This window comes from Carex rostrata, chromosome 22 (assembly GCF_964058835.1).
Source record: "Carex rostrata chromosome 22, lpCarRost1.2, whole genome shotgun sequence".
NCBI lineage: Eukaryota > Viridiplantae > Streptophyta > Magnoliopsida > Poales > Cyperaceae > Carex > Carex rostrata.
Window position 1 is genome coordinate 2,434,733 of NC_135939.1, and position 25,275 is coordinate 2,460,007.

The 25,275-nt window shown below is 35.7% G+C and overlaps 5 protein-coding genes and 2 long non-coding RNA genes across 8 annotated transcripts in view; 3 read left to right on the plus strand and 4 right to left on the minus strand.

The window, feature by feature from the left end:
• The first annotated feature begins 208 nt into the window (after window positions 1-208).
• Window positions 209-2,294, plus strand: LOC144574377 (large ribosomal subunit protein eL34). Its single transcript, XM_078324333.1, has 4 exons — window positions 209-416; window positions 553-632; window positions 1,209-1,318; window positions 1,924-2,294. The coding sequence occupies exons 1-4, from the start codon at window positions 338-340 to the stop codon at window positions 2,012-2,014; spliced, it is 360 nt and encodes a 119-aa protein (XP_078180459.1). The 5' UTR covers window positions 209-337; the 3' UTR covers window positions 2,015-2,294.
• A 1,002-nt stretch (window positions 2,295-3,296) lies between these two features.
• Window positions 3,297-6,199, plus strand: LOC144574379 (uncharacterized). Its single transcript, XR_013518197.1, has 2 exons — window positions 3,297-4,391; window positions 5,852-6,199. It is a non-coding gene; the product is annotated as an uncharacterized LOC144574379 (long non-coding RNA).
• The window catches only part of LOC144574374 (glutathione S-transferase U10-like), a 46,251-nt gene continuing 26,854 nt past the window's right edge, over window positions 5,879-25,275 (minus strand). Inside the window, exons 2-3 of the mRNA XM_078324329.1 lie at window positions 6,609-6,936; window positions 5,879-6,319 (exon numbers count right to left, since the gene is read on the minus strand). Coding sequence (XP_078180455.1) covers window positions 5,984-6,319; window positions 6,609-6,926 — 654 coding nt within the window. The 5' untranslated portion in view covers window positions 6,927-6,936 and the 3' untranslated portion in view covers window positions 5,879-5,983. The remainder of the gene's footprint in view (window positions 6,320-6,608; window positions 6,937-25,275) is intronic.
• Window positions 11,617-12,758, minus strand: LOC144574376 (glutathione S-transferase U10-like). The gene is made up of 2 exons (XM_078324332.1): window positions 12,336-12,758; window positions 11,617-12,050 (listed from the first exon to the last, which is right to left on the minus strand). Exons 1-2 carry the CDS (start codon window positions 12,651-12,653, stop codon window positions 11,718-11,720), a joined length of 651 nt encoding a protein of 216 aa, XP_078180458.1. The 5' UTR covers window positions 12,654-12,758; the 3' UTR covers window positions 11,617-11,717.
• Window positions 11,617-25,275, minus strand: part of LOC144574378 (uncharacterized) — a 30,839-nt gene continuing 17,180 nt past the window's right edge. The window contains exon 3 of the mRNA XM_078324334.1: window positions 11,617-11,716. The gene's annotated coding sequence lies outside the window, so the exon portion shown is untranslated. The remainder of the gene's footprint in view (window positions 11,717-25,275) is intronic.
• LOC144574067 (uncharacterized) lies at window positions 17,476-19,606 on the minus strand. Of its 2 annotated transcripts, none has more exons than XM_078323909.1 (3): window positions 19,395-19,606; window positions 18,698-18,809; window positions 17,476-18,330 (listed from the first exon to the last, which is right to left on the minus strand). In XM_078323909.1, the coding sequence occupies exons 1-3, from the start codon at window positions 19,544-19,546 to the stop codon at window positions 17,680-17,682; spliced, it is 915 nt and encodes a 304-aa protein (XP_078180035.1). In that variant the 5' UTR covers window positions 19,547-19,606; the 3' UTR covers window positions 17,476-17,679. The 2 variants fall into 2 exon arrangements, with proteins under 2 accessions (XP_078180035.1, XP_078180034.1); XM_078323908.1 differs by having other exon boundaries at window positions 18,572-18,809.
• On the plus strand, window positions 19,874-21,201 carry LOC144574351 (uncharacterized). The gene is made up of 3 exons (XR_013518192.1): window positions 19,874-20,218; window positions 20,476-20,542; window positions 20,857-21,201. It is a non-coding gene; the product is annotated as an uncharacterized LOC144574351 (long non-coding RNA).

Genomic DNA, 25,275 nt, shown 5'->3' on the forward strand with positions numbered 1-25,275 from the left:
CATAGCATTTTATAAAAGCTTCAGCCCACAAAAATTATTGGGCCTTTCGGGCTCGATACCATTAATCCGATACAACACATTGCCAGTTACGTATGGTATTGCAACTAAACCTAAAAAGGCCTTAAATGTGCTATAGATTGAATTCGACGGCCAGCCTGTTTTAGCCCAAAACTTTAGACCTTTGGATATACTGATTGAATCCTGTCCATCTATTCTAGGTCTTCAGCGAACTAACCCTTTATAAACCTCTAGCGATCTACCTTTTAGGGTTCTTCTGGAGCCGTAACTCGTTGGAGGAGAGGAGAATAGTGAACGACAAAACAGGCGGCGCGGCGAAATGGTTCAGCGGTTGACATATCGTAAGAGGCATAGCTATGCCACCAAATCCAACCAGACCAGGGTTGTGAAAACCCCAGGTTAGATCTCTCTCCTATACTTCTTTTCTATCCTCTTCTCATGTGGCAATCTATAATTCAGATCTTGTTGAGTTGGGACATTTTGGATTGTGTCTTCGCTTGTTCAATGATTATGTGGTTTAATTTGGTGGTCTAGGTGGAAAGCTGGTGTACCAGTACACGAAGAAGAGAGCTAGTGGCCCCAAATGCCCTGTTACTGGAAAGAGGATTCAAGGAGTAAGCAATTCTTCTCTTGTTTTTTTCTTCTTCTTGTGATTGTCATAAACATTGATATTCATAATTAGTCCATGCTTGGTTTGCCATGATATAAACTAATTAGAATTAGCTTAATTGAAATGTATTTTGGTAGTCGTGGTTTTCATTCATTATTCAGGAAATGCACCTTTGTTTCATTTTGATCAGCTATTTAAGCTATATTTTATTTGGAGATGATACTTAGCTATTCCATAGTGATGGTTTTACCCAATTTATAATGTTTTTCCTTCATCTGTTGTCAATTTCATTTGTGCCTTTTGCAATTTATGCCACATTGTCTTGACAGTAGAATCAATAACTTGGTATTATGCTATCATTAAGATTGATTCTAGTCTCTTTGTTTGAGAGTAATCTATCTTGTCATTTATGAAATGCATTTTGCCAAAATGTACCTGAGACTTGTAACATCATTGTTCACCATCACATGGTGCCATGTTTGTTCATATTACCTGTTTTATCCTATGAGAAGGAATTTATCTTGTTCAACCATATAATTATCATTTAAAACAGTCCTAAAATAGTTTTGTTTTGATGTAGATTCCTCACTTGAGGCCCACTGAGTACAAGAGGTCAAGGTTGCCTAGAAACAGGAGAACTGTTAACCGTGCTTATGGTGGTGTCTTATCTGGAAGTGCTGTAAGAGAAAGGTAAAGTACACTGCTGTAAATTTGATAATTACCTCTGTACCTATGCAAATCTCAAAATGCTATACTCATTTGTAACAAAAACATCTTATGATAATCCTACCAGGATAATATCATGGTGTTATTTTTGCTTTGTCTATACTTTGTCCTTTAATTTTTGGTGGGGTGGGGGTTGGAAATTGAATGGCACCAAAACATTTCTTATAAATTAGCAGATGGCAACATATGCATTGCATTAATTTGAGGATGATTTAGATCTGGCACAATATAACTACTCAAGTAAAATATGAATGCACATCTACTTCTTTACCTATGCATGCATTTTGATGTGTTTCTGGGATATGTATGTTAAATGTTGCGAAAAATATGCTTATTACCTATTGAAGGTGATAAAAATGATCGATAATATGTCAATGTCAATTGAAACCTAATGTGGAAATAATGTTGAAGTCAAAAGTGGAACTTATTAATTAATTTAAACTGGTTTCTGTATACTCACAATCTCTTATATTGAAAAGTATTAAAGTCAAGTTGCACTTAGTTGCATTGTAATTCTATTCTTAACATATTCTAGATTTGTAAAAAGGTAATTTTTCTTTTTTTAACAGGATCATCAGGGCTTTCTTGGTTGAAGAGCAAAAAATTGTGAAGAAGGTTTTGAAACTTCAAAAGGCCAAAGAGAAGGTAACCAAGAGCTAAATCCATGTGGAAAATGAGAATTGAGTCTTACTTTTAGGCTCATATATTTTTGTGGTGGCTTATCCATAATTAGTGGGTTTACAAAGTGTAGCTCTTTTTATGTACGGTGAGGTAACTGTTTCATTTAGTGAGTGTTTTGTCTTTTTTTCTTGTAGTGGTAATGTCCATCTCTCTAGGAGTTTTGGGACACCTGATCCCTCTGTTGCTTTTGTCCATGTTCTCAAAACATTTTGTTTGTCTGTTATCCGTTGACTATACTCTTATCTTCTCTTTTTGATAATACTCGTTGTTTTGGATGTTATCTTTACTTGGTTCTATTGCTATACCTTTTTCGTTTTAATATAAACTTGGGATATGGCTTAAGTTTGGGGTTTCAAAATTTGATGGATGTATATGCACGAAGAAAAGTTAAATAAAAGGACAAATGAGGTTTACAATGTTATTTTTCCATTGTACTTGAACGACTGAATCAAATGACATTTACAGTTAACACGTGAAACAATAAGAAAAGAGAATTGATGATTTTGGACCGTTGCTTTTTGTGATGCCGTTTGATCATCGCATAAATGTAGTTTTTATTTTTTTTATTTTAGTTAATAAATCCCTAAGACATAATGTTAATCTGATGTTGCTACTTATCTATGCACAATATTACTAAATATAGTAGTTCTCTATTTATTTATATAAAAATAAATATAACTATCAGATAATTAAATAAATAGATCGAAGATATATGAGATGTTTTGCGCCTAGTTATTGTCCCGTGGCACAACGTTTGTCTCCATAAGAAAATTAATCAAGTTTTCTAGGCTGAAAATTTAAAGTGATGTTTGTTCTGCATAAGCATCCATGCTGAAGCACAAACAGAGCGATCTTTGTGTCATCCAGCAGAACCAGTTATGTCTTGTTCGAGATGCTCAAAACAGTCCGAAGAAGGCAACCTGTGACCCGGGTTTCTGCCTATGGAACAAGGACCCTAATGTGGGCACATCCCGGTCGACCGTCTTGTAGTATTGGGATGGCCAATTAATTCTTCGAGTACGTTTTTGCTTCCTTTTGCTTCTTGTGACAGCTTATTAGTACCAGACCATCTAGGAGAACCATAGTTGCACAACATGCCTTTGATACTAAGTGCATATTGCGCTATTCTTGAATTGTAACTCAACATGTGTCCAAAGAGCTTGATCTCTTGGCTCTGTCATATTATTGTGATGTTTTTCTGCTCCCTAGTACCATTTAAGGGCAATAATTTTTTCCTTCTATTGAAGAAATTCTATAGATTAAGGTTGCTGGGTCAAAGATGCAAACTTGACAGTTCTGTAAACAAAAAGAAAATTCCATAGGTTAGATTAACATTTAGGACAAAACTAGAGGTCCTGTTGACAAATTATATAATAAGCTTTCATAACTATTAACTTTCCACATTAACAGATCTAATATATAAGCCAAGATATATTAAACTATTAACAAAACATAAGAAGGAACAAAATTGTGTTGTCAGAATTTGTTTTGTTAAAAGTATCTAGATTTTTCTGACTACAAAAAAATAATTTGCAATTTTAGATTTGTATCATTATAATGTCAACCGTCAAGACAGGACAGTAACAAAAGTGGGGGAAATGGTAAAAAAAGAATTATGGATGAGACTAATTTCACCTCAGTAATCAACATGACCAAACTGTACAAGTGGCCTAATAATCTGTCTTAATAGTGGAAAATAATGAATAGTTTCCGCCCCATCATTTACTACTCGTAGCAATTAGACTGATTGCAATTATCAATCCTGAAAAAAAATCTATTTCCACACAATATCAGAGGGAAAAATTGAGAAGAAAATGAGATGAGATGAATCCCACAGGGGCACAGGAAAATCAACTCCATTTCTATACGTACAAGACTAAACTGGGGTAAACTGAACGACATCCCTTCGGAATGCTGATGCCTTACGGATTGGGTGGGTCCGGTTTTGTCAACGGTTACTTAACTGGAATGCTGATGCATTATGGAGGGAGGAACACCAATCTACATTGAACAAAGGCATCACAGTGTTTTTCTTTTTGAAAATAAGGCTCTTAGGCCCTATTAATTGCTTGAAACATGTAAATTAATTACAAGTGACTAGGCAAAGGAGTGTTGGTGGTGGCAACAGGGGCTGGATGTATTTTCTCTTGTCATTTTTCATTTTTGGCAAGTATTTTTCTGATTCATTGAACTCATATACGTATTGTAATTTGTCTTGATTTAACTGTTCTACTAGGACATTTTCCTTCAAATTATGTTATTTTATACTTCGACTGAGTTATTTTATTTTGTTTTGTCTCAAAAATGTACTTTATTTGTATACATTTCTGAAAAAAGTACTTAATTTGGGATTTACGTCTATTCTAATTTTGCCTGTGTGAGATATGGATTTTTTTTTTGGATTCATTGGATAAAGGTGTTGCTTGAGACTTCCTCGTGCCGGGTACTAATCAATGGCATGGCTTCAAGCTTTTTTATTCACAAAAAAGGGTTGTGTCAGGGCGATCCTTTATCCCCTATGCTATTCAATCTTGTGGCATCCCCTATCCACGGCTGTTTCTGCCTCAATCCAAGATAAGAGTGTATTGGAGCTATTCTAGGGTATAAACAAGAAGATTTTCCGCATATACTTGGGGATGCTGCTCACTATTAAAAGACCTACGAGAAATCTGTTTATGCCACTAATTGAAAGGTTTGAGAAACGGTTAGGGGGTTGGCAAAGCAAGCTCATCTCACGAGGTGGTCGCTTACAACTTCTAAACTTGGTACTTTCCACAATTCCAATTTACTATATGGCTTGTTTTAAATTGCCTATGTGGGTCATTAAGTGTATGGATCAAATTCGTAGAAGGATTTTGTGGGGAAGATCAGATAGAGTTACAAGGAGTATCTCTTTGATTAATTGGAAACGGTTTGTTTTCCAAGAAAATGTGGAGGCTTAGGAGTTGCGGACTTGCAGATTAGAAACACATCTCTTCTCTCGAGATGGTGGTGGCATTTGTACAATGATCCAAACACTCTTTGGTCGGACACAATTCTTAAGCTTCGGTCAAGAGGGGCTGCTATTGAGGGTTTGAGAAAGTGGATCTGCAGCGGGTCATTTTTTTGGACGGATTTACAAAAAATTACACACTTTTTTGAGTGGTCTATAACAAGGAATTCTGGACCAGAGAGAGAGGTGGTTTGGAGGTGGGAAAGAGGTCTATACACGGCAAGATCAATATACGCATTGCTTGTTGTGTGTGGGTTGGGGGGGGGGGGGGGGGGGGGGGCAGTGAAGATTTTCTCTTATCTGTTGCTAAGGGACAAATTATTAACACATGAGATCATGGACCGTAGAGGTTTCAGCTGTGATCTGAGGTGTTTATTGTGTCAAAAATTCAAAATTGCGCCTTAGAAATGGCACTGCACATGTTTTTCAACTGTTCATATGCAAGGAATGTGTGGCGAAGTTGTACTTGATTTTGGGAGTAAACCTGATGCAGTTTGAACAGTCGGTACCGCTGGTATGGTGTAAATCCAGGGCAAGGGTGGTAAGCAGGGGTTATATGACCGGGAATCAGTGGGGATCTATCTTTACCTCGGCTTGTTGGATGATTTGGAAAGAGAGAAACAGTCGTTTGTTTGGAGGAATGACAATGGAACCTAATCAGTTGGCTGTCAGAATTGTTGAGGAAGCATTGATGTGGGACAGAAATTGCTAGCGGATTGTGGTTTTTTTTCTATATTATACTGATGTAATTACTTCAATAATTTCTGGTGTAATTAATGATGTAAATCTGGCAGCCTTTGTCAGACATTTCAAAAGAAAAAAAGAGAGGGATTTTGGTTAAGAGTATCATATCGAAATAAACAAACTCATTTATTCATCACAAAACACATGAACAGATTATTTGCTAATACTCCTGTAGAAAAGAAATTAACAACTAATCATCAATCGAACTAAAGTCACGCATGCGCATATTGACTCAGCATCAGTTCTGTATCCTTTATTACAGCAAGCTCTGCATAAGCATCCATGTAGGAGCACAAGACAGGGGTCAGGTCCTTATCAAACAGCTTCACGCCGGCAAGCATTTGTTCAAGACGTCGAAACCCAGTCTTACGTGGTCCGATGATTACATCCAACAGGCCGGGCTCCTCCCCATGGATGAACGGGCCGTGAATGTGGACATCCTTGTTAATGCCGTCTTCTAGAGTTTTAAGGTGGCCAAGAAATTCTTCAACTGCTTTATTCCGTGCCTCCCCCTCAGTTGATCTAATGGTGTAGGCTACCGGCATCATCTGGGGTATTATCAATTAGGATCAGAAAATTTAATTTTTCATATTATTTAGGTGAAAGATCCAAAATAGTTTAGTAAAATTGTAAAAAAATTCAAAAACACAAATCTGAATAGTTTAACAAAAACGATACCGGTTTGGACTAAAACAAAAGATCTACGAGGAAAGGGACACTAATTGAGTCTCTTTTATTCTTCTGATAATTAGAAAGTATCTTATTTATTTATTTGAAGAGAGAGAAAAATCTAATTAAATCCGAATCAAACTCTTGGTAAAATTGTTATTGTATTACCTTTTGGTAGATAAAATCAGCCCAAAACCGAACTTTGGATCTCAAGTAAGGATCTTGGGGCAATAAAGGATGCTCCTTCCATGTCTCATCCACATATTGCAATATTACTAGTGATTCAGGGATCGGTTTCCCGTCCACCACTAGAATCGGCACTTTCTTGTGCACCGGGTGCAGCCTGAGGAACTCTTCGCTCTTGTTCTTCAGATCAACTTCGACATAGTCGTACGTTACCCCTTTAAGTTGGAGCGCATGGTGCACCATGGTGCAGTAGCCGCTGGTTGCAGCTCCAAAAAGTTTGACATCCTTTGGTGTTGCCATGTTTACTGAACTGCTCTTTCACTGTTTTTTATTTTTTTATTCGAGGTTACAAACTTTTTGGATGGGATTGCCTGGGTCTGGATGAGGAAGTAGTCGTTTTATAGAGAGTTATTAGCTTCTTTCTCAAGACAGGCCTAATAGATCAATGATTGCAGTACTTCTTTCTCAAAGCCAGTCTAGTGATGTCAATGATATCTTATCCGGAAGTGGATTCAGATTGAAGAATACGGAGGTAGAAAATTTTATGTATAGAGTAGATAGAACAAGGGTTTATTAAGCTCACCAAAGAATGGGTGAAATGAACTTCAAAACCTACCGGAATAATTTTAAAAGACAAATTCAAACCGTAAATTGATATATTTCACGAGTGATGTGTTTAGATATTAAATTTATAATTTTTAAATTAATTTAGAATAAAGTCAAGTGTTAAGAAAAAAAAAAGTTTATAAATTAATTTTAGTATGTTCATTTTCATTGAATTTTAACCATTTTATTTTATGCTAAATTAATTCAAAAACTTATAAATTTGAAATGTAAACACATTATTTATGAAATAGATCAATTTTAATAGTTTTAATTGACCATTTAAAGTGATTCTAATAGGTTTTAGAGAAAAGCTCATCAGATAAATTTGTGAGCTTAACAACACTCTAGTCCTACTCTAAATGTATAGAGTATAACTAGGTGTTCTTAAACTCATTATATGATTTGTAAGTTTAACTCCAAAATTTATCGAAATGATTTCAAATGGCGAATTCAAACTGTTAAAATCACTCTACTTAATGAGTGATGCAATTATAAATCAAATTTATAAATTTTTGAATTAGTTTAGTATAAAATTAAGCAGTCTAAAAAAAGCTTTATAAGTTAATTTTAATAAGCTCATTTTTCATCGTTTTTAGACTACTTGACTTTATACAAATTAATTCGGAATATAATAAATTTGACATGTAAACCCGTTGCTTGTGAAATAGATTAGTTTCAACAGTTTGAAATTTTCATTTACAGTTAATCTTATATGTTTTAAAAATGATTTCACTGGAGAATTTGGTAGACCAATTCCATAAGGACACCTTAGTTCTACTTAAATGTATATTCATATGAGGATAAAGCATGATATGATATAGTATTATTCAAGATCAAATATATATGACATAAATTTATTTATTTTCATCTAAATTTTCATTCATTTTTCTTTATTTTTCTTACTTTGAGAAATATTTTATTAAATGCACAAATAGGAATATAATGAAATCATTTCATCTGTTTATCCGATTCATATGATGTTCAAAAGATAGATATAGATAATTTTCTTTTGCTGTTACATATAGATATAGATAAGATATGAATATTGGTTCATAGTTTTTTAGCTTAATGGATGATGAATAAGTATATTATAATACCTCACCCGATTGTATATTGACAGCCCAAGCCAAGCCTAATTAATTTATTGCAGTACTTTGATTTATTCAACAAATGGTCAAGTCTGGCGTGCGGTTGACTATTGTGGTGCCACTTGCATATGGTGGCGCAATACTGGGAAGCGGGACTGGGTTTTGTTCTTCTGACAGGAGATTGCCTACTAGCATATGGAGTGCAGCAATCATCAGCTGCATGCCCACTGCAGGCAGAAGCAAAAGGATTGCTTGAGGCGGTCAGGTACGTGCTGGGAAAGGGTCTGGATCAGTGCTCCTTCTATATTGACAATGCTACCTTGGCATCAGCTGTTTCACTGTTACAGCCCCCAACAGAGGTTGACTGGTGGGCTTCTAGGGAAATTCTGGAACTATGGAGAATGTTCAAGCATAACAGGGGTTTTGATTGTAAGCATATTATTAGAAGTCACAATGAGATGGCGGATTACTTAGTGGGTATAGCTAGAAGGGAGGGAATGAATTATGTGGGGTTTACTTATCCATTATTCAAATTGTAACCCGGATGTAAAACTCTTAAGTGTTAATGAAATTGCCTACGGGCATGTTTGAAGCAAAAAAAAAATACTGTGACCAAACACTTAAAAAATGCAGAAAAAAGTTCCATTGACCCCTAAAACTTTTGCAAATCGTAGTACAAGGTTGTCGAACTTTTCTTTGCCCAATTGAGTAACGATGTTAAAACAATGCTTTTTGTAATTGGTTTTTTTTTTGAAGAAAAATGAAGGTCAGGCTCAAATTTGATTAATGTTTGCGGTTACAAAGTGTGTAGCCACATATTGTTAAAGTTGAAATGCTCACAACAGTTGAGCTAAAAGACTAAAGTAAAGTGCTAAGAAAAAACAAAACTAGACAACTAAAGATATGTAAAAGAACTGGGAAACTTGAAAAAAAAAAAAACTGAAAACATACTGATTAAAACAAGATAAAAGTGATAATTTTAAACTAATGCCAGTATATACTGACGCTTCCACATTTGTGTAGCAGTTTGCTTGTACCGGTACCGGTTGTTTCTTTGCACCACCTCACTGCATTCAACTTTTTGTCTCGTCTCTCGTCTCTTGTCATTTTGCTTCTCCTCCTCCTCTTCCATGCCACTGGAAGAATTGAATTTGCCACCATATCTCATTGATCAATTCCTCCGGTTCCTTTTACCTTGCACATCTCTCTCTCCAAACTATGAAATGCATGATCAGTAAGAGCGCTCTCTGCCCCACTATTAACGAACCCACCTGATGTCTGTCAGTGATGTTGAGTACCGGTCTTGCTGGCCAGTTAGGAGACGGTTGTCTCACTGTTAATCTCCTGTAGACTTCTCTGGTAAAAGCGCAATTACAAAATAGATGGTGTACCGATTCAGTCGTCACTTTACACAATGGACACCTTGTTATTTTGATGCAACCTCTCTTCTTCAAATTATCGTGCGTCAGGATTCTATTCCTTATTGCCAGCCATCCGAAGATTATCATTCATGGTGGTGCTTTTAATTTCCAAATGTGCCTGAGGTCTGATGACATCACTGGTTCCCCTTTCATTTCCTTATATGCCGATTGTACTGAGAATGTTCCCGTACCAGTAGCCTTCTATTGAATGTCACCTGGTGTTGAGTGAATTAAATGCAATTGCGCAAGATGGTGCCTTAGTTGTTGTAATTCCCCTGTGCCTGTTCAGTCAAGTTTGGCGAGAAGGAATTGAGCAGATGTTGGTCTGACAAGGCCCCTTGTTGAAGCGTAATTTCCGAATTCATAGCAAATGAATACAGTGTTGGAAGTTGACACCTCAGAATGCCTTTCCCACAGCCATGATCCCATAATGAAATCATTGTCCCACTTCCCAGCACAAATTCTGTGTGAACATGGAAAAAGTCTATCATGTCCCCTTTTAACCGATTGAATACAGCCGTATCTGGTACATAACTTATTCTACCTGTTGTTGTTGTGAGTAATTACATAGTGATGACTTCAAACTTAATACATTGTTATGAATTTATATTCTGAAAGAATCAAATGAAATGAATTGTTAAACAAATAAATTAACGACATACGGGATATGTCTGGATTGTTGATGTGTCGTACAACCATGTCATCAATTCTTCAAGGAAAAATGTCCTCACATTCAGAACAAGTGTTTATCAATCTTTAAAGTTCGCATTCCCAACAAATATTGAAGAAATTCTATAGATTAAGGTTGCTGGGTCAAAGACGCCAACTTGATGATTCTGTTACCAAAGAAAATTGCATAGGTTAGATTTACTTTTAGGACAAAACTAGAGGTCCCGTTGACAAATTATAGAATAAGCTTTCAGAATCGACTATCGACTTTCCCTATTATCAGATCTATATATAAGCCAAGATACTTTAAACTATTACCAAAACATAATAAGGAACAATATTGTGTTCTCAGAATTTTTTTGGTTAAAAGTATCTAGAGTCAAGTTCTTGTAATGCAATTTTTCTGACTACAATTTTTTTTTTTGCAATTTTGGATTTGTATCATCATAATGTCAACCGTCAAGACATAGGACAGTAACAAAATTGGGGGAAATGGAAAGAAGAAATTTATGGAGGAGATTAATTTTTCACCTCAGTACAAGTGACCTAATGATCTGCCATTAATAGTGGAAAATAATGAACAGTCTACTCGTAGCAATAACACTGTTGGCAATTATCAGTCCTGAAAAATTCTATTTTCAGACATTATCAGAGGGAAAAATTAAGACGAAAACGAGATGAGATGGTACAACAGGGGGAACAGAAATCATATTATCTTAGCTCGTGAGGTGTTTATTGTGTCAAAATTGCGCCTTAGAAATGGCACTGCACATGTTTTTTAATTGTTCATATGCAAGGAATGTGTGACGAAAGCTGTACTTGATTTTGGGAGTAAGCCTGATGCAGTTTGAACAGTTGGTACCACTGGTATGGCATAAATCCAGGGCAAGGGTGGTTAGCGGGGGTTATATGACTGGGAGAATCAGTGGGGATCCATCTTTACCTCAGCTTGTTGGATGATTTGGAAACAGAGAAACAGTTGTTTGTTTGGAGGAATGAGAATGGAACCTAATCAGTTGGCTGTCAGAATTGTTGAGGAAACACTGCTGTGGGACAGATTTTGCTAGCGGGTTGTGGTTTTTTTTTTCTATATCAATCTGATGTAATTACTTGAACAATTGTTGGTGTAGATGTAAATCTGGCAGCCTCTGTCAGACATTTCAAAAATAAAAAAAGAGATATGGATTTTGGTTAAAGAGTATCATATCCAAAGAAACAAAATCTTTTATTCATCCAAAAATACAATAACAGATTATTTGCAAATAATCATGTAGAAAAGAAACAACTAAGCATCAATCGAGCTGAGGTCACGCATGCGCATATGGACTCAGCTTCAGTTCCTTAACTACAGCAAACTCTGCATAAGCATCCATGTAGGACCACAAAGGAGGGTGGTGCTCCTTATCCAACAGCTTCACGCCGGCAAGGCGCCTTTGCTCGAGAAGTTGGGATCCGGTCTTAAACTGCCCGAGGATTACATCCAACAGGCCAGGCTCCTCCCCATGGATGAACGGACCGTGCACGTGGACGTCCTTGTTAATGCCGTCTTCTAGAGTTTTAAGGCGGCCAAGAAATTCTTCAACTGCTTTATTCTTTGCCTCCCCCTCAGTTGTTCTAATGGTGTAGGATGCGGGCACCATCTGGTGTATTATCAATTAGGATCAGGAAATTTAATTTGTCATATTCTTTTAGGTGAAAGATCCAAAATAGTTTAGTAAAATTGTAAAAAGTTCAAAAACACAAATCGGAATAGTTTAACAAAAACGATACCGGTTTGGACTAAAACAAAAGATCTATAAGGAAAGGGACACTAATTGAGTCTCTTTTATTCTTCTGATAATTAGAAAGTATCTTATTTATTTGAAGAGAAAGAAAAACCTAATTAAATCCGAATCAAACTCTTGGTAAAATTGTTATTGTATTACCTTTTGGTAGAAAAAATCAGCCCAAAACCGAACTTTGGATCTCAAGTAAGGATCTTGGGGCAATAAAGGATGCTCCTTCCATGTCTCATCCACATATTGCAATATTATTAGTGATTCAGGGATCGGTTTCCCGTCGACCACTAGAATCGGCACTTTCTTGTGCACCGGGTGCAGCCTGAGAAACTCTTCGCTCTTGTTCTTCAGATCAACTTCGACATAGTCGTACGCCACCCCTTTAAGTTGGAGCGCGTGGTGCACCATGGTGCAGTAGCCGCTAGTTGCTACTCCAAAAAGTTTGACATCCTTTGGTGTTGCCATGTTTACTGAATTTCTCTTTCACTGTTTTTTATTTTTTTATTCGAAGTTCCAGAAATTTTTGGATGGGATTGCCTGGGTCTGGACTCTGGAGGAGGAAGTAGTCGTTTTATAATTTATAGGAATCCGTATCCTCCCAGGTACCTCACTCAACACAATTGAAACGGACAGCTCAGATTTACTCTCAGCCGGTCAGGATTCGGGATGACAGAGGGGCAGGATTATTTGTGCTTTGAGAAGCGTGCCAATCAATTTTCGGACCTTTTCGATTCAATTCTACTCAGTCAGTCATGTAACAGCATCTCCAACAGTGATTGCTTATGCTGATGTGTTAATTGTTTTTGTAATTGCTGGGTTGTATGGCTATTGCTTATTTAGCAATTGTTGGCAAAATTTGCTTAATAAGAAATCATTTTCTAAAGATGAGTTGGCCAAATGTTTAATTCTTATTGATCAAATGTTTAATTCTCAATTGTTTAGTTGATTGCACCAATGTAAGAGTGGATTGCTTAATTTTTAAAATTTTCATAATTGCTAATTTAGCAATTAATTTCAATTGCTGGTTTTATAGGGGGGAGAGTTATTAGCTTCTTTCTCAAGCCGACTGACTTTGTATCTTTTGCATTAGGGGTGAGTAAATTGCTCATAACTCGCTCATTAAAAACTTGTTTAAACTTGCTCATTTATCAATTTACTTAAACTTGCTCATTAACAACTCGCTTAAACAATGCTGGGATGTGACATGGGCAGCAGGCTCGTGGGCACTATGAAAGGAAAGGAGCAGGAGGACCTTCAGCCTCAAGAGTAAATCAGAGCATATTCTAATTAATGAAGTAGCAGTTGATGTACATAACTGGGTGCTATTTAGTTAAAAGTAATAGAGAAAATAGTGGGTTAGACACTAGTGGGGCTTTTTTTATTTTGTTGGCAGAGCTCTTTACCATATGATAGGGGAAGGGGTCGCTATTAGCTTTTAACTTTTTATTTTTTTTTACTCTGGGTGCATGTTCCATTTGGTTCATCTAACACTCTTGTAAATACTTTTTTATATATCAACATATCTTAGTGGATCTTCCACTAACCCTAAAAAAAAAAAAAAAAACTCGCTTAAACTCGCTCATTAAAAATTTGCCACATCTAATCAATGCCATATTCAATCCCAAATAAATTTCTACAGTACTAAATTTCTATAGCATTAAATTAATGAACTAAAGTTATACAACATTAAATCATCCTTATGGCATTGCCTCATTAAATCCCTATGTCATATTTATACATTCATATTATTACACTGTGACTTGAAAATATTATCTAGTCCGAGGTTATCAGGTTGATTGTGGATGCTACTGTGGATTTTTGTTCTATTTTTGTAATATGTTTTTTTGTGGAAGTATTACATTCGAGGTTATCAAGTTGGAGTCCACTGAAGAATGTAATATGTTGATTCTATTTTTGTTGAATTTTTATTATATTTTATTTAAATAAATTATGACAATTTGTTAAATTTTGGTACTCATAACTCGTGAGCCGCTCATTTTCAACTTACTCATTTAGTAACTCGCTTAAACTTGCTCATTTACTTAATGAGCCGAGCATGAGCATACCCTAACTCGCTCATGCTCGCTCATTAATCACTCCTACTCTGCATTAACTCAAAAGGAAATCTTTTGAGTTAATGTATCTCAACCATCTAATATGTTTTAAAATTTGTGCAAATTAGATCCGCACTAATATTGAAAGACCCTCTATATTATAATCAGGGGCCGGGTTAACTCCGTTTAAAATCAGACGGCTGAGATTTATTAACTCAAAAGATTCATTTTTGAGTTAATGCAAAGGATATGCACTCAGCCAAGTTTAGTGATGTCTATGATATCTTATCTGGAAGTGGATTCAGATTGAACAATACGGAGGTGGAAAATTTTAATAATAGAGTAGAACAAGGGTGTTCTTAAGCTCACCAAAGAATGGGTGAACTTAACTTCAAAATTTATTGGAATAATTTTAAATGATGAGTTTAAAATGTAAATTGATATATTTGATGTGTTTAGATATTAAATTTATAAGTTTTTAAATTAATTTAGAATAAAGTCAAGTGTTAAAAAAAAATAAAGTTTATAAATTAATTTTAATACGTTCATTTTCATTGAATTTTTACCGTTTTATTTTATGCTAAATTAATTTAAAAACTTATAAATTTGAAATGTAAACACATCTTTTATGAAATATATCAATTTTAACGGTTTGAATTGACCATTTAAAGTGATTCTAATAAGTTCTCAAGAAAAGAAGAACATGGAGAACATGCAGCATACGATTTAAGCACACTACTAAATCAGATGCTCGAATAGAAACTAAGTCGTATGCTGAGCTAGAGACTTGGTAGGTTTCAGTAAATAGCTCTTGCCAAAATTAAGTAGCTATCCTCGTTATCTGAAGAAGAACCGGAATCAGTAAGGAAACGAAACATGATGAGAGAGCCAAGGATGACGTTGACCCAAATCACTGTTGGATGAAGGTGAAGGCGAATTCCTGCAATCGCAATGAAATCATCTAGGAAAAATGCATAGGAATCTGAATCACCGTTCGATGAAGGTGAACTTGAATCATCGTTTTACTGCTCTAAAAGAAGCATAGGAACCGGCTGTTTTCTTGTTGGAGATATATTGTCAGATTAGGGGTTATCACTCCAATTGGCTAATAGAAAATGTTATTTAATATACTTGTAAGATAGAACATTTTAATTGGCTAATAGAAAACATTATTTAATACGTGTATACTCATAAGAAAGAGCATTTTCATTACCATCGCATAGAGGTTTGCTAAAACCCGTAACGGGTTATCCGAACCCGGTCCACCTGTACCCGTTATCCGAGGTACCAGTATCTATGCCCAGATATAGGCGGGTAAACGGATACATGAATACGGGTTTGAGACGGATCAGACATCATTATTTGAAAAAAAAAAACCCACCCAACTTGTACCCGCTGTACCCGTGCCCGAAACCCGCCTATCCGGACCCGTTGTACCCGTGCCCTTTACCCGTGTACCCGTACCTGCACCCCTTTACCCGTTTAACTCGTACCTGTTAATCCGTTTCAATTTGAAATTCAATTTTTTTTCAAAACCAGAAAAAAAGGAAAAAAAAAGAAAAAAAAAACAGAAAAAAAAAAGAAAAAAATAAAATAAAATAAAATACCCGGACCCTACCTGAGGTACCCGTTACCCCTACCCGAGACAGGCACGGGTATGAAACGGGTAGGGTAGAGTTTTTAAAAAAAAACCGTCTACCTGTACCCGTTCTACCTGAGTACCCGCCTACCCGTTACCTGCCCTACCCGTTACCCATCCCGAGTTTACCCGAGGTACTCGTACCCTACCCGAGAGCAAATCACTACCATCGCGTACTGTACGGGAATTCGTATCCTCTGCATTAACTCCAAAAAGAAACTTTTGAGTTAATACATCTGGATCGTCTAATTCTCTTTAAGATCCGTACAGACTAGATCCATACTAATATAAAAGGGCATCTGAATTATAAGCTGTGACCGTTTAAAATAAGACAGCCGAAATGCATTAACACAAAATATGCTCTTTTGAGTTAATGCAGACGATGCAGAGTCTACGGTACGGAGCCCACTAGATTTCGGGAAAGACGGGATTTTGATTACAGGAGTAGGAGCACAGGATTTTGAGCAAGGGGTAAAATTTTAAGTTCTTATTGTTATTAAAATATATTTTAAGAGATTAAATTAAGAATGAGGATATTAATAAAGTTATTAAGTTTAGATGGGGAATGAATCAATCAGGTAGTATCCAAATCGAATTGAATGAATGACTCATTTTTTTTTTTTTTTGAAAACTTAACCGAAGCTGCCAAGGTGAATGACTCAAAAATAATGTACTAAGCTGGAAAATCACCGGGGCCGGGGAGAAATATTGTCCACAGATGCAGAGCAACAAAATAATACCCCTTCCTATTGGCATTTCAACAGATATAACGTGACAGAAAAACAATCTCAGTGGTACCAGTAAGGGAAAAACAATTGACTGTAGGTAGGGTTGAGACTCGCTAATAACTCGCTCGTTAACTTAATACTAGTTAATAACTCGCTCATAACTTGTGACTCGCTAATAACTCGCTCGTTAACTTAATACTAGTTGCAACAAATTTTGGATCGATAATTGGGTTAAATATTGTAAATTCCTGATAACTGATTTGATTCTATCAATGTTAATTAGTTTTTGAATGATTTATCTGATATATTTTGAAGAGGATCTAATTATGACAATTTTTTTTTATTTTTTTATTTATCTAATGCAATTATTCATTAATTATGTAGAAATCATATTGTTTATATTGCAATATTAAGACAGGCTATTTAGGTTGATGAACAAAAACAAATTCAAAACAGTATGCAAATATTTTGTTTTATGCAGATACCTATAAAATACTAGTATGCCTTTTTTTTTTATTGGAGGAATTAACTATTACTTATCAGTTTTTCTGAAACAAAATTAACTATTACTTATCAGTTTTTCTGAAACAAAATTAACTATTACTTATCAGTTTTTATTGGAGAAATTAACTATTACTTATCAGTGTCTCTAGTTCTAAAACAAAAAACTCAAAAAAAAATTAAAAATTGTCTACAAGCAAGATTTCTTAACGAGCACAGTTGTCAACTCGGTATTGTCTTCACAACTCAAGTTAACTCGCTCATTAACTTAATGAACTGAACACAAGCATACTCCATCTTGCTCGAACTCGGATCATTAATAGCCCTAACTGTGGGTGAATACATAAATAACCAAAACAGTGCGATTTACAAGGATCCAAAAGCAAAGTGTGCATGCTAACCCATCCAACATAGTTTTTTATACAACAATAGAGGACCTGTTAAATTCACATATAACGCTTAATTAGTAATACAACAAACAGATGAGAAGTTCAAACAAATAGAAGAGGGATATGACTGCCTAAAAGATCACAATCCCAGATACAGAACAAATTAAACAATTTGGCTGGTTACCAATGTCCCCTTATTTCCTCCCGAGTGAACTCTGTTTTCCAAGTAGCTTTCACCTTAATTTTTCCACGATTTCCACAAACAATCTTCTCCTCCTCACCAGCTAAACTTGAATCAAATGGCACAGTGGCTTCCACAAGCACTCCTTCCGTAGACAAGTTGCTGGAATGATGCCATATACATAAATCAACCATTAACGTCGATCCAAGAGGGAGTACTGTAGCCTTCCGTGACAAAGGAAGAGGGATGACATCCCCATGACCAACACGTAATGCCTCCTCACATTTTTTGTAAAAAAGCAAACTCTGGGGCCCACAATTTGTAACCTTATTGTTCCACGCACTGACAGTCCCAAAAATTTGAACCTCAGTGGCAGCACACTCTCCTTTTCCTTCCCAATCAATGAGAGTAACTTCCAAAATTGCCTCCGCACCGTTCCTATAAACAGCATACTGAACCTCTACAGGACCGAAATCAGTTATAAACTCCTTGCACATCAACTGATCAAAGGATGTATGCATTAAAGTCCACATCGTACCATTGTAACACCTTGGGGTCTCCTTCACTCTTGAGTTGAACAAACATGATGTCAGTAAAAGATCGTCTGTTGTCTCAATTGCTCGTCTTGGCCCGGTCAATCTGATGTAACCCTGCGTGCAAAAGTAAAAAAAGAAGAAGCATAAATTAGGACCGAGTAAATCATCATTAGAACTAAAATAACAAAGACGACAATTATGAGAGATAAATTGTAAGGTCACTATGGATTTTCCCTTTGACATGCCCCTCCCTCCCTTTGTGTCTGTGCATCACAGGCTGCATCAGAATGTATGTGATTTCTTAATCAAACAGGTAAAGAAAAAAGAAAAAGTAAAGGAAAATCAGCAGCCTAACCTCTGAATCAATGCGCTGCGGATCTCCAAAAAAACGTTCAAAAATAACGTAAGGATAAGAACCAGCTACTAAAATGACTCCGTATACATCATTCAAGTTCAGTTTTTTGCATGCTAGAAAACGAACTGAGAATATTTCTGTCAGCGGTCGACAGTAAGTACATCGACAGTAAGTACAGTGCAAAAGGGACCCTTTGGGCTTCAACATGAAAGTGCCACCAACAGGGACCTTTATATTTCTATACAAAAAAGGAGAATAAAAAATGTATAATTGAGTGAGAGCAAGTTATTTATTCAATTTCAGTTTTGGATATTTCCTTTGTCTCAGAGTCGTAAAATAATTACCACAGACGGCTTCTGTTTTAAATAATTGAACTCAATAAAATGAGTTCCATCAGTATATTTTTAATCAGACTAAAGCTTCCATTGTTGTTAATTTAAAAAAGTAAATTGCAAAAGGGCCTTTCATATTAAATTAATAACTAAGTCCTTTAGATCTAACAAAGAAGTAATCAGCAGCAAAAATAAAACCAATATCCAGCTAGAACCCATCACCACCATCTTCTTTCTACACTAACTACCAAGAGAGAAGTGAGGAGAACTACAAAATTTACCATCATGAGTTACCTTCTCCCCAGAACAAAATCTCAATCAAAGACACAACAAGACTCCCGTTTGCAGGCACAAATCCATACAAACAGATTTCTTTCAAAAGTCTGGGGTAGAGGGGACGCGTGTGTGTGTGTGTGTGTGTGTGTGTGTGGGTGGGTGGGTGGGGGGGGGGGGGGGGGGGGGGGGGGGGAGAGAGAGAGAGAGAGAGATACTTTGAAGAACTGTTTCCTTTATCATCATCTCGACCTTTAACAGCCTTGGAGGAGCTGTCGTCGTTGGAATCATCATCGAAGAACGCAGTTCCGATGATTTCAACCGGATCGCTTTCTGCAGTCGCAAAGAAAAGCTCTCCTGGGGTTTCCATCAAGGTCGAACCGACGTACAGTCAGAGCAAGGTCGATCGAGGTATTGTTTTTGCAATGACGGAGAGGCGAGAGCAGAACAATAACTACTTATTTATAAGTAGGGCTGTCAAAAAAGCTCGGAGCTCGTGGATCGCTCGTGACTCGCATGTAGCTCGCTCGCTAACAGCTCGCTCGATAGTGGACCGAGCTGTTAACGAGCCAGCTCGGCTCAGGCTCGGGCTAAAATAAACAAGCTGAGCCAGAGGTCAGCTCAGACCGAGCCAGCTCGGCTCATAACGAGCTATATACTGTATATAGCCTATTAGCCCCGCCCCCGTATAATTTAGGTTAAGTCTCATTTTCAAAGAGCGGCGATTCAAATGAAATCTCTCCTCAGTCCTCTTCCCTGCCCGACTGGCGACTCCTAGGTTAAATCCCGACTCCCGAGTACTCCACGTCTCCACCGGACAACGGACTCGCGCCCCCTCGCGCCGCCTCGCTCAGTCGCGCCTCCTCACGCAGTCGCGCCGCCTCGCGCAGTCCCACCGCCTCACGCAGTCGCGCCGCCTCGCATCTGACCCGAACTCGCGTCTTCATTGTCAGTGCTTTTCGTGGTAACTCGCGCAGCCTCGCCTCCGCCTCGCATCTGACAACCAAGCACAGACTAGGCTCTCTGCCTCTCTCTAACTGTGGTAAGTGCTCTTCGTTCTGTGTGCTAGTTTCTTTAGCTGCTTTAAATTTAGACCTGAGTTCTGTGCCAGTTTAATTTTTATAGACCTGAGTTCTAATATTTGACAAGTGACAACTAATGTTCTCAACTAATTTATTAAAACTGATACCTGATATTTACCGTATTCGTACCAGTAGAACAAAATTTTAGAGACCTTGTGTTAATCCTAATGGATCTCTACATGGAAATTGTTTTCTTATATTACAATGGATATTCCAGGCCACCGACTGATGTATCGAGTGATCTCACAGTCAAAGTGGGTACGTCAAGCTTCGCACTTCACAGGGTAATAAAATGCAAATACTTTTAATTGACTGTAGTTATTTCTTTTTATTGTTATTCAAATTGAAATAATGACTAATTAAGTAGAATATTTACTTGAGAGAAAATAACATTTAGATTCATTTGTGTTTGATTTTAGCAAGTAATGATTACTTAGATACACCACTGGCTGTGCATGCAAGTGACTAGTTAATATTATTCACATATTTACTAGTTAATATTAAAACTACAAGTGAGTTCTATATATCTTATTTCAATTTCTGTTTTTAGATTCTATTAATATGTTGAAAAGTTTGTTATTGCATTTTTCAATTTCAGCAAGCTTCAAAGGCAGAAGAGTTTGAAAAATAGAGTTGTGCCTCATGATGTTTGTTTTTATTCTAGATTAAGCATTTATTGAGTGGCTGAATTGGGTGTTTTTTTGCTTGGCTGAATTGGGGTATTTTTCCTTGGCTGTTGGGGAGGGGGTTTTCTGCTTGGTTGTTGACTTGTTGGCTGATAATTTAATTTTGGGGAATTTCAGCTTGGCTGCTGGCATGATGCCTGTTGGTTCTAACTTCTAAATTAAACATGTATCGTATGAATTTGTATGAATTTTTGTAATCTTAATCATGTATGAATTTAGTTGTATGAATTTGTATGAAGTTGTGTGCATTTCTGTTATTTTGTGTGAATTTGTATGTTTAATTGTGTTTATAATAAATTAATTGCTATATTATGTATGAATTCTATCATATTTGTGGCTTGAATTATGTAAATTGATTAATGGGCTTTTTTATTTTATATTTTTGAATTTGTATAACAGTAGCCCAATAAAGCCCAGTGAGCTAGCTCGTCAGCTCGCGAGCTAGCTCGGGCTGGCTTGTCACAAGCTGAGCCAAGACTTTTGGCTCGGGACCTCTAGGTCCAGCTCGCTCGGTCCAGGCTCGGGCCAGAATTAACAAGCTGAGCCAAGGCCCAGCTCGGCCCGAGCCAGCTCGTTTACAGCCCTATTTATAAGGGGAATTTCACGTATACCCCTCCAAAACTTCAAAATTACGTATTCCCCCTCTAAAATTTGAAATTACATATTTCCGCTCTAAACTTCAAAAACTCACATATTTACCAATTTTCTTGTCTTTTCTATTAAAACACATTCTAAATTTATAAAATACCTATTTTACCCTTTTATTAAAAATCATAACATCCATCTGACTCCAATTTGAATCTAAAGGTTCCCCTACCGTCTGAATTGCTTTGAGATCCATGTGCGCTAGAATTAGCACGAATATTGAAGCGAACAAACACTGAAATTCATGCAATGTGCACATATCTTAATGCGATGCAGACATATCAAAATTGCTTTGAGATTCGTGCAGGCTAGATTAGCACGAATCTTGAAGTAAACACGCAATAATCTTATTGCAATACGTGCGGATCGGACGGTAGAAAAACCCTTTAGATTCAAATTTGAGTTCGATGGGGTATTTTATACTTTTAATAAAGGGTAAAATATATATTTTATATATTTAGAGTGAGTTTTAATATAAAAGACAATGAAATGGGTAAATATGTGAGTTTTTGAACTTTAGAGGGGGAAATACGTAATTTTCAAATTTAGAGAGGGAAATACGTAATTTTGAAGTTTTTGAGGGGTATACGTGAAATTCCCCCTATCTATAAATGCCGGCCCTCAAAGATATCTATTTTTTGTGACTGTGGTCTAAAATTAAAAAGATTTAAGTTAGTTCATTTTATTTTAGTGAGTTTAAGTTATTCATAGATCTAAAATTAAGTTATGATTTAAATTCTCTTTCATTTGATTGAAATTATAATTAAGTTCTAATTTAAGTTTTTTTTTGTCTCGTAAAATGTTTCCTAAATTTAAAATAGGATGAGTAGAAAAACTTGGTAAAGTATGTTTGAGGCTGTTTAAACAGGGATAAAACAGTGGTAACGTTTGTAAAACGTTGTAACATTTTATGCTAGTTAGAAATAGCAATTTGATCAAACCTAGAAATACCTTAAAACGTTGTAACGTTTTAGGACTGACAGAACTGCTGAAGCACAGCTGTACATAATCAACTTGAAACGTTATAACGTTTCACAAACGTTGTAACGTTTTAGGAATGTCAGAACGTTAAGTATAGATGTATCAAATTCAAAATTTAGGTTACAAATGTTGTAACGCTTTTAATTAAATCTGAGCTTCAGAAATTCTTTTTTTTTTTATCAAAGTTTTTATAGTAGAAAACGTTACACAACGTTTTACAAACGTTATAACGATTTACTAAGATGTCAGAAAATTAAAACCCTAAATCGCACTTTGAACTAAAATGTTGTAACATTTTATAAAACGTTGGTAACGTTTTAGCTCATTTAGCTCATTTTTGAGCTGTTTCTATAAATAAGGCTTTGGGCTTTCATCCCAAATCATCTCAGCCGACCCTAAACTTCTAAAAAGCGATTTTCTGAGAGCTTAGCTTACTCCATTGTTGTGAGAGCTTAAAACTTCAAAATCCCTCAAACAACCTCAAACTCACTTCACTAATCTCGAATTAGTTTATATTAGAGTGATCTATTGAGTGTTTCTCTTAAGTAGCTTGAACTAAGAGACCTTGCTCTCATCTCTTTGAGTTGGCCGTTTGATTTTCCGCTTGGTGTGTAAGGGCTCAACGGTTCACAAGTTGTAATCCTTTCGTATTTGGTAATAGAAAGGCGCACCACTTGAGGTTGCGAAGCCCCGGAGACATATGCCTTTGTTTTGCCGAACTCTGTTAACATCCCGCGTGTCAAATTTCTCTAAGCTCATCTATTTACTTTCAATTGCAATTTAATTTCAGTTTTTGTTCAATTAGAGGTGCACTTAGTATAACAAGTTTGACTATTGTGCATAGCAATGTATAGGCCCTCTTGTACATTAGACTATAAACCGTTGGTTTTGAAGTTCAAATAGTTGATCTAAATGACTCATCATGTTCTACATGTGAAAATGTGCTTGGAAACTAAATTTTATATTTTTTGGAAATTTTTTACTAGTTTTTTAGGATTTTTGAAAATTGTTGTTTTTCAGAAATTTATGGACCATAGAAAAACAGTGATTTTAAAAAATTCTAAAAAATAGCAAAATAATTTCAAAAAATGTAAAATTTGGTCTCCAAGCACATTTTGATATGGATATCAAACTGAACGGTTTGGATCGATTTTTTTTTGAAGTCAAAACCAACGATTTATAGTCCAATGTACAAGGGGGCCTATACATTGCAATGCATCATAGTCCAACTCTCTCTCTCTCTCTCTATATATATATATAGTAAGACTACCATACATTGCAATGCATAGGTATTTTTGTACATTGGACTATAAATCACCGGATTCCAAGTCCAAATAATCGATCCTAACCATTCATCTTGTTCTCTATATTAATATGTGTTTGGAGACCAAATTTTACATTTTTTGGAAATTTTTTACTATTTTTTTAGATTTATTGAAAATTGTTATTTTTCAGACAAATCTGTACTATAAAAAACAACAATTTTCAATAAATCTAAAAAAATAATAAATTTTTTCCAAAAAATATAAAATTTGTCTCCAAACACATATTAATATATATAACAAGATGAACGGTTTGAAATCGGTTATTTGGACTTTGAATCCTGTGATTTATAGTCCAATGTACAAAAATGTCTATGCATTGCAATATATGGTAGCATTTCTCTCTCTCTCTCTCTCTCTCTATAGTAAGGCTACCATGCTTTGCAAATTAAAGTGGGCGTCTTAATTTGCGCTCATATCTCTAGTTTCGAAGGTCAAATAGTCAATCCAAACTTCTCAACATGTTCTTCATATTGAAATGTGCTTGGTGATCAAATTTTATATATTTTGGAATTTTTTACTATTTTTTGTAGAATTTTTCAAAATCAGTGTTTTTCTGAATTTTAGTATTATTTTTATTTAATGAAAAACAATGATTTTGAAAAATTCTAAAAAAAAGTAAAAAATTTCCAAAAATTATAAAATTTGATCTCCAAGCACATTTTCAATATGAAGAACATGTTGAGAAGTTCAGATTGACTAGTTGACCTTCGAAACTAGAGATATGAGCGCAAATTAAAACGCACACTTTAATTTGTAAAACATGGTAGCCTTACTATCTCTCTCTCTCTCTCTCTCTATATATATATAGGAGGGATCCAATTACACCATTTTATGGTGACACATCTTGATACCAAATTTTTATAAGTCATTTTTATAATTTTAAAATTCAAACAGACGATTCGAACTGTTCAACATGATCTCCATATTAAAATGTGCTTGGAGACCAAATTTTACATTTTTTTCGAATTTTCTTAGTATTTATTAAGATGTGTACAAAATTGTTGTTTTCAAGCAATTTTGGACCATTGAAAAACAACAATTTAAAAAAATTATAAATAAATAGTAATAAATTTCCAAAAAAATGTAAATTTGGTCTCCAAGCACATTTTAATATGGACATCATGTTGAACTATTCGGATCGACTATTTGAATTTTGAAATCGCAAAAATAACTTACAAAAACATGGCGTCAAGATGTGTCACCATAAAATGGTGTAATTGGATCCCTCCTCTATATATAAATGCTAAAAAAACTCCCAAAAAATGTAAAATTTGGTCTCCAAGCACATTTTAATATGGAGATCATGTTGAAAGGTTCGGATTGTCTGTTTGGATTTTAAAATCGCAAAAATAACTTATAAAAATATGGTGTCAAGATGTG

Coding starts and splice junctions, on each gene's coding strand:
- LOC144574067 (XM_078323908.1), bottom strand. CDS start 19,546: ATGGAAACCCCAGGAGAGCTTTTCTTTGCGACTGCAGAAAGCGATCCG. Junction 18,810..19,394: donor AAAGGAAACAGTTCTTCAAA/GTATCTCTCTCT, acceptor TTTTTTGTATAG/AAATATAAAGGTCCCTGTTG. Junction 18,331..18,571: donor CGCAGCGCATTGATTCAGAG/GTTAGGCTGCTG, acceptor TTTTGCACGCAG/GGTTACATCAGATTGACCGG.
- LOC144574376 (XM_078324332.1), bottom strand. CDS start 12,653: ATGGCAACACCAAAGGATGTCAAACTTTTTGGAGTAGCAACTAGCGGC. Junction 12,051..12,335: donor CTGATTTTTTCTACCAAAAG/GTAATACAATAA, acceptor ATAATACACCAG/ATGGTGCCCGCATCCTACAC.
- LOC144574377 (XM_078324333.1), top strand. CDS start 338: ATGGTTCAGCGGTTGACATATCGTAAGAGGCATAGCTATGCCACCAAA. Junction 633..1,208: donor CTGGAAAGAGGATTCAAGGA/GTAAGCAATTCT, acceptor GTTTTGATGTAG/ATTCCTCACTTGAGGCCCAC. Junction 1,319..1,923: donor GGAAGTGCTGTAAGAGAAAG/GTAAAGTACACT, acceptor TTTTTTTAACAG/GATCATCAGGGCTTTCTTGG.